Source organism: Gopherus evgoodei, chromosome 13 (genome assembly GCF_007399415.2).
Source record: "Gopherus evgoodei ecotype Sinaloan lineage chromosome 13, rGopEvg1_v1.p, whole genome shotgun sequence".
In the NCBI taxonomy this organism is placed as follows: Eukaryota; Metazoa; Chordata; order Testudines; family Testudinidae; genus Gopherus; species Gopherus evgoodei.
In genome coordinates, this window is record NC_044334.1 from 8,884,801 (window position 1) to 8,897,388 (window position 12,588).

A 12,588-nucleotide genomic window follows, 5' to 3' on the forward strand; every position below is an offset into this window, starting at 1 on the left:
GCTAACTAAACTAACCATGTTAGCAAAGAAAACCCGTATAACCATACAAATATATATATAAAAGGGTTATAACTGCATAATCATATACGAGAAAACGAGTAGCTAGGGAAGTGGAGGTCAGCTAAGCCGCGCTCCACTGTTCCAACGACCGACACGGGCGGTAAGAAGGAACTGAGGAGCGGGTGGGCCGGCAGGAGTATATATGGAGCGCCATGGTGGCGCCACTCTAGGGGGCGACCTGCCGGCCCACTGAGTTGCTAGGGTAAAAGTTTTCCGACGAATGTGCACGCGCGGCGCATACACCTAACTGGAATGGATATGAGCAATCACTCGAAGAAGAACAAAAGTTCAGTTAAGAATTCTGAAGTCTGTGGCTCCGACGAGGGATCCAGTCAAACACAAACGGCCTGCTCCTCAGGATCCATTACTGTGCTCCAGCGCAAGAGGATTAGCTGCCTCTATGGAAAGTGAGCTGGGCCTGGGACTTGATCCTGAGCACCCTGACTTCCTTGTGAGAGAGGTCCTGCGTGCTGCACGAGGCTGGGAATTGGCAAACCAAACCCAGGCTGGTGATATTAAACTGGTTACTGAGGCCCTCCCAGCCCCTAACACGGCAGGTTTTGAGTCCCTCACACAAGTAACTGTCACCCATGTAAGTAGTTCTGTTAGCAGTGAGGCAAAGCACTCGGGCGCTCACTCAACTTTAAGCACATGCTTAAGTCCCACTAAAGGCAGCGTGTCCCATTCCCACGCTTTGCTGACGAGGTACTGTGCAAGTACTGCTTACAGGATGGACCCGGGGCTCTGATATCGTATTGAAAAAGTCTTCCTTTGTAGCAACGAAAGTTTTAGGGGAAAAAATGGATCTGGGAAACTGAGGAAAGGTAAATTTAAGATATATGGGCCAGATTTGTAAAGGCATTTAGACACCCAATCCCATGATTACAATGGAAGCGAGGTACCTAGATCCTGCTATATATTCTTCATGTAAGCAACTTGTTGATCTTAGGGTCAGATCCTTGTCCAGTGTAAATCGATCGAACTCCTGCTGATGTCTATGGTTCCATCAATTTACAGGAGGATCTTGCTCTTTGTAAGTAATCTTGAGCCATGAAAGTGCACTGACAGGACAAGCAGGTGAAACGAGCTAGGAATATGAACTCCTAACATGCCGTACGTATATCCAACCAATAAATGGAGTCAGACACACACAATGTAAGGAAAGTTTGCCCGATATGCCATGTCTCTGCTGCAGATATTTAATAGCTCAACAGTTAAACAGTCTGTTTACGTAAAATGAACAGCGTGTTTATAAAGTCAGAGCCTGTGTTGTTCCTTCACATTACAGCGGGGGACAAGAAATGGGTTTCTTTTGGGTGCAGGACAATACTGCAATTGCTCTTTTGGCAGAGGGCAGGGGAGGGTGGGCATGGGAAAATGTTTCTCAGGCCTGGCAAGAACTATTCAAGCTGCCCAAGGGCCAAGGTCATACAGTGAGTCACTCGTAGTCACTTGGAACAGGACTTCTGGCTCCAGCTCCCTGCTTTAATCACTACAACATGCCGGCTCAAATGTCACTACATAGGGGAAAATACAGCCATGGTCTCCTGCGCAGTACGGATGGGCAGTTTGTTCTGCTGTCAGTGGAGAGGATACAGAATGTTCATTAGCTCTGACACTTTCGAGGAAGCAGCTTTCACTGTGGAATATCTGAGTGCTGACTGCAACGCCAAGCAGGAGAGTCATGACAGCATATCCTGTGGGTCTGCCCAGGGACTCAGTGTGGGGGGGTTTACACTTAGCCAGATGACTTCATTTACCTCTGAATCATCCTGGCCATGGCAGCTGGCTTAGTTAGCAGCTGATCTATGAAACTGACTCTAAGCCCAACATCCTGATTGATACACTTTGGACAAGGCGTGAGGAGAAACATCAAAGGCACCCTCTCATTGTCTGAGTCAACTGGTGACTTTCAACAGCCTGACAATCCACTGCATCCTGACACTGCCCCACCTGCCTTCTTGCAGTTGGAGGGAGGCTTTCACTTAGGGCTTGTCTGTGCGTGGAAACCGACTGGCACAGCTACCGCAGTTACTACCGTGTTGTAGCTTCTCAGGTATACTCCTCTGGCTAGGCACTTGATTCCGGAATAAAAGGGACTTTATGCTACAGTAACTAGGCTGTATGGAGTAATTTGTAATGGAATTAAGTCATTTTTATTCCAAAACAGAGCACCTACATGGGGAAGTTAGGGTGGAACAGTGTAATAGTTATTCGGCTAGAGCTAAGCCAGTCAGATTCTCCACGTACACAAGACTGAAGCAACGGGTTCCCTCATACCATGAAGTGAATTTGAAGCTGAGTAAGTCATTGAAGGAGACTGTGTCTTGGAAGTCCTGAAGAGTTTGTACCCCCACTCCACCCCCATGCATGTGTGCCTGCATGTAAATTTCAATTCAATCTGGTGCATGCTTCTGTTTAGCAACGTGTATAGTAATATGTGATCGGATTTTTTAAAAAAAGTTGCAGAGTGATGATGAAATTATATATTAGAAACCTGTGTTTTGAAAAGGTAAAGAATTCAGACTCTCAGAACCACAGGGTTAGAAGGGACCACAAGGATCATCTGGTCTAACCCCCCCCCGCCCATAAGATGCAGCATTTGTTGTGTCTAACCCATCCAAGACATCTGTTGGAGGCTCCAGCCTCCTTTTGCAACCCTCCAGCTAAGGAGCGTCCATGACTTCCCTAGGCAGTCTGTTCCATTGTCCTACTGTTCTTACTGTTAGGAAGTTTTTCCTGAAATTTAATCTAAATTTGCTATGCTGTACTTTGAACCCATTGCCTCTTGTCCTGCCCTCGTTTGCAAGCGAGAATAATTTTTCTCCATCTTATTAAGGCAGCCTTTCAAGTATTTGAAGACCCTTATCATATCCCCCCCTTAATCTCCTCTTTTCCAAACTACACATACCCAGTTCCTTCAGCCTTTGTTCACATGCCTTGCGTTCCATCCCTTTGATCATCTTTGTCGCTCACCTCTGGATCCCCTCCAGTTTCTCTACATCCTTTTTATATATTGGTGACCAAAACTGGACACAGTACTCCAGCTGAGGCCTAACCAGCACTGAGTAAAGTGGTACAATCACCTCCCATGATTGGTCTGCTGTGCCTCTGTTAACACAACTTCAAATTGCATTTGCTTTTTTTGCAACAGCATCACATTGCTAACTCATATTGAGGCTGTGATCCACAACTCCCAGATCCTTCTCAGCTGTCCTGCTGCCAAGCCAGTTATCCTCCATTCTGTATTTGTGCATTTGGTTTTTCTTCTCTAAGCGTAGCACCTTACATTTGTCTTTGTTGAGTTTCATTTTGTTGTCTATAGCCCAGTTCTCCAATTTATTAGGATCCCTTTGAATTTTAACATTACCTTCCAAAGTGTTGGCAACCCTCCCCCACAGTTTTGTGTCATTTGCAAATTTGATCAGTATGCTCTGTATTCCTACATCCAGGTAATTGATAAAGCTGTTAAACAACACTGAACCCACTACAGATCCTTGTGGAACCCCACTTGAGACCTCCCTCCAATCTGACATTCCATTAATAGTTACTCTTTGTTTGCGGCTGTTAACCAATTATGTATCCACTTAATGGCAGTTCCACCGAGCCTGCATTTCTCCAGCTACTTATCAGAATGTCATGTGGTACTGTATCAAAAGCCTTGTTAAAGTCCAGGTATATTATGTCCACTGCATGCCCCCTAACCACTAAACCAGCTATCTTGTCAAAGAAGGAAATCAAGCTGGTTTGGCATGATTTGTACTTGGTAAATCCATGCTGGCTGCTAGCAATCACCCCTTCAGGTATTCGCAAATTGAATGTTTTAGACATTGCTCTAGTAGCTTCCCAGGTATCTAGGTCGGGCTGACTGGTCTACAGTTCCCTAGGTTCTCCTTTCCCCTCCTTTTTAAAGATGAACACCATGTTAGCCCTGCTCCAGGCTTCCAGGACCTCTCCTGTCATCCATGAGTTTGCAAATAATATTGCCAGTGGCTCCGAGATTGCTTTAGCTAATTCCTTCAGCGCCCTAGGGTGAATAGCATCAGGCACCGCTGATCTGAATTCATTCAGATTAGTCAGAAGATCTCTGATGTGTTCTTTACTTATCTTGACCTGCATCCCTCCCCCTTTATTGTCTATGATAACTTCACTAGTCATCTATCTGGTCACATGTTTTTTTTCGTGTGAAGACTGAAAAAGTAGGCATTAAGCAGCTCTGCCTTCCTATTATCAGCTCACCTTCTCCATAGAGCAGAGGACACATACCCTCCCTGATCTTTTTTTTTGTCTAACCTATTTGCAGAACCCCTTCTGGTTGTCTCTAACATTTCTTGCCAGCTGTAACTCAGTTTTTGCCTTGGCTTTCCTGACTTTGTGCCTACATGCTTGCACTATTCCCATTATACTTCATTGGGGACATGCCCCTCCGTGCCTGGATGGATCCCTTTTGGTTTTTAGATAGCTAAAAAGTTCCTTGTGCAGCCACGCTGGCCTTCTGTGGCTCCTCTCTTTCCTCTGTGTTGGAATAGCTTAATGTTGAGCCTCCTGTGTTACATCTTTTAGCCAACTGCCAGCCCTGTGACTCTTTTTCTTCCTAACTGGTCTTTCCATAGGATCCTGCCTACTATTTCTCTGAGCTGGTTGAATCTGCCTTTTTGAAATCCACTGTCCTTGGTTTGTTGTTGTCGTGTCCTCCTTTCCTTAAGATCTTGAATTCTTTCACTTCCTCCCAAATTCCCAACCATCTTCCCCTTTGCAACTAATTCATCTCTGTTGGTCAAAACCAGATCAAAATGGATGACCCGAGCTGTTTCCTAAACTTTTTGAATCAGAAAGTTGTTCCCTACACATGCTAAAAACTTGCAGGACATATTATGTTTTGCATATTATGTAACAGTCTTCCAGCAGGTACCAGGGAAGTTAAAATCCCGCATTAAGACAAGCTCATGTGTATTAGCTAAGCTTGTTATCTGCTTGTAGAACGCCTGACAAAACACAGACAAAAAGACAGTATGTAATTCACTTTGTACTCTATCTGGGGTTAAGGTATTAAGACTCTAACTTCAAGATTATGAATTGCCCTTAAATTGTTAAATGATCCAGTGCTGAAAGGCCAGAGGGCACTGCAGTGTGATTTTTTAAATTGAATTCAAAGTCATTATTTTAGAGAGTGTTAGCATGTTGGTGGTGGGATGGGAAGTAGGAATGACAGTATATCAGATTTGCTCACCTTTCTCTCATTCTAGTTTGGAAAACATACCAACCATTGAGCCCACATTCTGAATTAGAACACCCACCTTCTTGGTCTTATTATGTAGAGCCTGCGAAGTCCCTGACTGCAGCAAGAGCTATTTCAGCAGTAAATAGCAGCTTTACGAGGAATATCCTTTGCCAGGGGACAATCGGCCAAAGCAGCTATGGGAATTTTTAAAATTTATTTTCTAATAACTAGACCACAATGACAGTCTTGACACTAGAAAAGCTCATTTCATCTCATAATTATCTCCTACCCATCCTGGGCTCCCCTCTTTCCTCAAAGCAAATAAAACCACCATTATTGCCTTCTCAAAAACATAGAACAACTAAAGACCCAGCTGAAATGCGATTTCTATCTGAATTCAGCTGCATGCTTGGCTATGACAAGCACTACATTTTTTTTTCCTCTACTAAATCCCAGTTTCTCATGTTTAAATCTCTTCCATCTAGAATGGCAAGTTCAATGCTTTAACTGCATCAATTCTAGTTACCAAGGTGGAATGCAGACTGATGTTACGATGAAGCCCCCTTTCTCCTGTTGTTCAGATAGTTGTAGGGTTTCTGGAAACCTTACGCGCTGAGATCACGAATTCTCATTCCGACCCTGTTTCGTCTCATTGTTTCCTTGTGCTTCACCACCTCCAATCAACCCATGCACTGATTTCAACAGAACAATGCCAAATTACACCCATGGAAGAGCCGTCCATACAACTTCCCTTTTTCTGTGAAGCACCCAGCACACTTCTGGGCGCTTGGTAATCATAACAGATTTAATAAAGGCTTGATTATTCCATATACCCCTTCAAAACTTCTGATCCGACGCTCTTCTTTTAATCAATATTCTCAAATTCCAAATGCCTGACATTTACAAGCCTCTAAAATGACAGAACCCTACTTCTAGCGATCACACATCGGCCCATTCATTAATTGTGAGCAAGCCCCCAGAGACTTTTTGTAACCAAGTATGGTTTATAACCTGAAATGTAAATAAAACACGCTAAGTGACGTATATGCAGGTATGTCACCACACAGGTGCACATCTACAAGCTGAGGAGGGCGGTAAATTCACTTCCCGTGCCTGTTACTTGCTCAACTCAACACTGAAATCAGAATTAGCCACGTGCCTCTGATATGAACAAGAAACAAGCGTGGCCTCACGCCCTAGTTGCTGTGATCTAACAAAACAGACCATGGTTAACACTATAAAATGTTACTGCAGGGAACCATCCCGTGTTTGCAGGGAGATGGATCACCTAATAGGCCTTTTCCATTTCTAAGTCTGAAAAAAAAAGAAGAGAAATTGGCCCAGTCTGTGGTATTCATCATGTGCTAACTATTCGGATGTCTTAATGCTGTGGAGATCAAACTGGGGAAAGCTACCTATCTCCCTTCCAATCAGACAAGTACCTCTTATGGCAAGGCATCAGGATGAACTGCTTATGTTGGCTGTATAATAGGACAAGAAAGAATGGTATTAGCCTTTTTTCCCCTCCCTAGCACCATGTTATCTAAATAGATTCTCTCCACCCCCTCTTCTATGAAATGGACAGTTCCTAAAGGGTCGGGATTCACCAGCACACTTTCCACTGGGTTAAAGATGTGGGCTGAGACGGTCGATGCTGCTGAAGAGACGGAAATACCCAGTTCCCTTAGACAGCTTGGAAAATCTCAGCAGCAGAGTTCATGTGACCTTTCATCTAGCCCTGGAGCTGACCGCACAGGGTGACCACACGCCACTGCCAGTTCTTTTCGGTTTTCTGTGAAATGAGTTCAGTGGTCTCAGCTGAGTTCCTAAGGAGCAGATCCATCTCAAGGATCCATATCACAAAAGCCACTGCCACAACAGTTACCTTTGCTAACAGTCTGAGGGAGGCAAAGATCTAAATGGCCCAAGGAGACTGAATATTCTTCGCACCCGTAAGGCTGGTGGGTGCCTAGAGCCGTGGCAGTGAGGTGCATTGGTAGACAGCTTGGGGAAACTTATTCGACTGCCTAGATGGTATCTACTGTGTACGCAGAGGACTCCAGCCTCTCGGGTACCCGGGCACTAATTCCCTTTTTAAATAGTCCCTTTTTTAAATCTACTGATAAGCTGGGGAGGAGGAGAATATATAAATGTCACTGTTTCCCAGACGACAACACCTTGAGAGCCAAACAGTCAGTAAAACACACCCAAATAGCTTTTCAATTCCAAGATCAATCCCCTGATGGGAAGAGCCACTGCGGCCAGCAACCAGGCCATCCACTCCCTGGGGAGAGGAGGAACGATCTGGTATCTTGTGGGCTGTGAATATAAAGGATTACTGCTGTGTGGTCAGGAGGAGAGACTGGCTAAAGCAGTGGTTCTCAAACTTTTGTACTGGTGACCACTTTCACACAGCAAGCCTCTGAGTGCGACCCCCCTTATAAATTAAAAACACTTTTTTATATATTTAACCCCATTATAAATGCTGGAGGAGAAGCGGGGTTTAGGGTGGAGGCTGACAGCTCGTGACCCCCCCATGTAATAACCTCTCAACCCCATGAGGGGTCCCGACCCCCAGTTTGAGAACCCCTCGGCTAAAGGTCTTGTGCATCCGTCTTCACCTCTTACCTGATTCTTCCCCCTTCGTCGATAATTCCTCCTCACCAGGTTCTTGTAGTTCTCACTCTTCTTGGTCAGGTAATAGTAGAGCACGCAGTCTGCCACCGTCTGTAACGACACAGGAAGTTACGGAGCGCGGCGTTTTGGACACTAGCATTCTTTCAGAGTGCAGGATTCCAGCACTGTGCGTTCGGGCACATGCTACACACTGCATGTTTCCAGACCCTGATACAGCAGGGTTTCCTTCAATTACCGGAGGTATGCAGGGCCAGAAACATTCCAGCACCCACCCAGAGCAAGGCTTTCCCTTGAGAGCTCAGTATGGGGCCAGCAATTTAGGAGAAATGCTCAGCCATGGAACAGAGCGAATCCCCATGCATGCCCAGGGCACTCAACACCCAGCCAACTTTAAAGTGATGAGCTGGGACCCCTTCCTATCAGTGCAGGCCGTCCAGAATAGAGCGCTGGCAGTGCTGGATCCCACAACGGCTAGGCCCAACACATTTCACTGTCACTCTGACATACTGAGTCCTCTGCATTCAGAAGCTGCTGCCTGGATTCCAATTACAGTGCTGAGAGAGAGGCAGGCCCCGGCCTAGAGGAAGACGAATGGACCAGTTGCATCAGAAAACAGGAAAAAGGGGGAATTTGGAACGCAACGGTGCTCGAGTACAGGAGGCAGCTGCACGGGGAGCAGCTCTGCATGCACACAGGCGGCTCTGTCGACAGGATGAGAAGGCTGCACAGTACCTGCCGTCACATCTGTTGTATTCACACAGGGAGAATAAAGCTGTTTGCAAAACAGAGTCTGGTTGTTCTAAAGTGTTAATTGGATCCCTTTCCATAGTCCCTATTACACACACTCACCTGTTCCAAGGGCTAAGATCACTGCAAACTATTACAAATGTTTGAAAAACAAATTAAAAAATCTACTAGTTGATTACGTTGAGCATCTCTCTCCGAGTGCCGTCACAACTGGTGAGTGGGCATCTTGGGTCCCATAATTACAGTCTGTGTTGTAAAAGAGTATAACTAAAATGCAGAGACATGTTATAACCTGGAAGAGAGAGCAGACTGCGGGTACCAGCCAAGGCACAACAAATCTGACTTAGTAACGTGGAAGAACTGGGAAGACCTTGGTGTTCCCCAGGGCATGTGCCTGCTAGGCTTTCTAGAAGAGAGAGTGTCTCTCGGTTGCCCTGTTTGCTAGTTGGGATGAAAAGTGGAGCTTTCTGCTCCAGAATGTGAGTGCATTAATCCAGGCTATGAGGATATTCTCCTGAGGCAGAAGTTGGTTTGCAACTTGGACAACCAGGACAATACGTGGCTGGCAATGTCCTAGCAGATCCCATCCTTTTAGAGGAAGTGCAGTCTCTTTGCCAGCACACTGGTCTGGGACTTGGGAGACCTGAACTCTATTCCCATCTCTGCCACTGACCTACTTTGTGGCCTTGGACAAGACACTTCCCTGCTCTTGCCTCAATTTCCTCATCTGTAAAGTGGCAATAATGATGCTTCCCTCCTTTGCAAAGTGTTTGAGATCTACAGGTCAAAAGTGCTAGGACTGGAGTGCGAGCCTAGAGACTTCCTTCCCAGATGCCGCAACACTGTGCCCATTTAGGATTTACTAATATGACACCACCCAAACCTCCAGGCTGCCCTGTTCTCGGACAGAGATTACTTGTCTTGTCTTGGGAGGAACAGAAGATACACTATGTTCTGGGGTCTGCTTTTCAAATACTTCCTCAATTTGCCCAACTCGTGGGGGTCAGGAAAGTCCCTTGATGTAAATCAATCCATCAGGAACACACACTGGGGAGCTCAGGCCCTGTCAGTGTCTACCCACCACTAAAAACCTCTTGGCTATTGATGGTTTTTCAGAATTAAAAAAAGAAAAAAGATAACGCAAGAGATCAGTGGGTTACTATTCACAACATCTCTGGGGCCCAGCCCTGAGCCAAGACAGGGGCAGCACACTGTACAGGGCACAGTGAATGTCTGCTACCCCCCAATGCAGGACAGTCCAGTCAATGGGAGACGCCTATAGAATGTGGGTAAAGCAGAGGCGTGGGTTTAGCTGCCTACACAGTAGGTTTGAAATAACCCGACACCCCAGGACCCTGAGCTCCAAATCCCTTTAGAGCTGACTCCGCTTCACACCTTTCCAAGCTAAGCCAAGACCCATCTACTTCATTTCATGTGGGGTCATTCAGATGAGACCATAAAAACAAAGGTCCATGCCTGCTTTCCACAGACATTCCAGTCCCACATTCTCTCATAAAAGCAGGGCTATGCCCTGGCATCCTTGGCCAGCACTTTCTCTCCTCTGGCTAGTGTGCAGCCACCTTGCTGGCACCCTCCACCCCAGAAGCGGCTGCCTTTCCACAGCAAATACAGGATTTATAAAGTGACTCTGATTCTTTGGTGAAAGAGGCTCTGTGGCAACACAGAGCGTTATAAAAGAAGGTTTTTCAACAGGAGGAATAGTTCCATGTGCATTAGATACTTTGGGGATGGGTGCTAGAGAAACACTTGAGATAAAGAAAAGACAGTTAGAGACAGATAAGGGGTTTAAAATCACTTCGTTACAAACCAAAGCAACTTACCTTCCTGTCCAAAAATGAAGCAATCACACCAAAATTCTTTGGATGCTGCATGAACCTAGGAGACCAAGAGACAGAAGGTTAAAGTGAAAGCAGGGAGATCTCTGTTTGTTCTCCATGTTTGCCTTTGTGATCCCAAGCCGGGCCTTGCAGCTGCCTGCAGCACTCCATCTGCTGGCAGAGCGAGCCTGGAATCGGAAAGGCAGAGGGCAGTGGCGGGGAGCTTTTCAAGTGACTCATTGGTTTGAGAAAATATTTATTTGTCCTGATGAGGCAGCTTCCCAGAAAGAGGAGAACTTTAAATGTGGCCCATTCAAGTTTTGTTGACTGTTAGTTGAAGGTGAGGGAAAACATGTCTCCTCCCCTACCCCTACCCCCACTATTTTGGATTTATTCCACGGATTTGCATAGCAGGGCAGCGAAGGAGAGAAGAAATAGGAAAAGAAGCTTCAGCATCTTGAAGCAGATAGTGCCATGGAGCTGTCTTCCGCAATCAGCTAAATCACATACCACGGGAAGGCCTAACAACTACTCTGCTTCATGCCAGCCTCTCTCAAGCCCTGCCGAAGGAAAGAGAGGCAGAAGATTGCAACTGATTCCCTTTAAGTGTCAAGCGTAGGAGAGAGCGAGTAGTTTGAAATGGGTCATTCGTTTTCCCTTTGCCAGGAAGTTACAGGGAAATCACTAAGCATGATTAAAATGCTTTGGAACCACTAGGGCCAGCTGCTGGTCAGAAGTCCCCTGGGAGAAGTGAAAGCCAGGCATGGAAGCTGCACTCCTAGAGCATCAAACTCACTCAGCCCCCTTCCAGTAAAAGACCCAAACGCTTGCCTGCCTGTTTCCCTGAAGTTCTGCTCACCCAGCCTGAGAAAGGCAAGAGGTGACGATTCTGACCCCACTGAGTCAATAAGAGCTTTGCCACTGACTTCAATGGAGCCAGGGGTTCACCAAACAAGTCTATCAGTGCTAGCACCCCAGGGTTCTGGCTCTGGTGTGTCCTGGGTGTCCCCCTCCATCCCTCCCTGTGCTGGGCACCAGCACGCCACCACTGCCTGCCTGCCATTCAACGGGGTGAGTGCTGACCATAGCAGCTCGCACAGCAGGCTTGGTGCAGGGTGTTCTCATAAGGAGGGCTTGGAACAATCCCCTCCCCACCACACACAGCTACTCTGCAGCCTCATGGCTCCAATAGCCTCTGCTTGGGTAGCTGCCCCCTTTAGCGAGGGGCATGCGGCTGTAGATCTGCAAAGCTAGGGATGCATCGGCTATGCAGCTCAGCCACCCTCCATAGATGCATTTCTGTCGTAGTCTGATGAACTGATAGAGGCGCCAAGAGAGGTTAGGAGCCATGGCTTTAAATGATCATAAGATTTCCCCATCTATATTCTTACGATGATGGATGATCTACCAAAGAATCTAGGGACGAATGACGCCACCACCTGCGGCTTGGTTTATGCTGCAGTTGAGCCCGGAGCTCTAATGCCAAAAACACCGGCCTGCAGCTGCAAAGACCCAATCTGGCCTGAGAAGGGGAAGGACGAGAAAAGACTGAGCATAGTCTCCTGAGCAGTATCTCGGAAGCTGGCAGTGGTGTGCTAAGGGAACGTAGAATTAACGCCTGGAGTCGAACCTGCGGCCATATAAGTGACCAGCAAGAAACAGGCTGATCTTTAAGCAAAGGTTGAGCAAACGAGGTCCGGGAATCTTGGACATCCTTTGAAGTGGTTGCCCAAGGCAGGGGTTTGCCTGTAGGAAAGGATCCTTAGTGCAGGTTTCACTGTGATTTAACAGCTTCATGTCTGAAAAACATCTCATGGTTTAAAGACAGCACAGTGGGTAATTAAACAGCGCAACCCCAAATGGAGAGAAAACAGCCTCCTTTCATGTGTTATTTCAGCTTGTTGCTGAAACTGCATGACAACACGAGTAGTTAGCCTGCTTCTGAGTTACCCAAGCGACTGACAGGGTGATGGGGGCTTGGAAGGGCTTTTCCCTCTTTGCAGAACACACACATGGTGTCAGCAGGCTATGTCAGCTAATAGCAACTCTGAGCGGCTGCACTTCCAGCAGGGAGAAAGCCTACGA

At 46.6% G+C, this 12,588-nt stretch overlaps 1 protein-coding gene across 17 annotated transcripts in view; it reads right to left on the reverse strand.

The window, feature by feature from the left end:
• NCOR2 (nuclear receptor corepressor 2) overlaps positions 1-12,588 on the reverse strand; it is a 402,926-nt gene that overhangs the window by 127,202 nt on the left and 263,136 nt on the right. For all 17 annotated transcript variants that reach the window (XM_030583492.1, XM_030583491.1, XM_030583488.1 and 14 more), the window contains 2 exons: positions 10,507-10,561; positions 7,910-8,008 (listed from right to left, as the gene is read on the reverse strand). In XM_030583492.1, the coding sequence (XP_030439352.1) occupies positions 7,910-8,008; positions 10,507-10,561 (154 nt within the window). The remainder of the gene's footprint in view (positions 1-7,909; positions 8,009-10,506; positions 10,562-12,588) is intronic.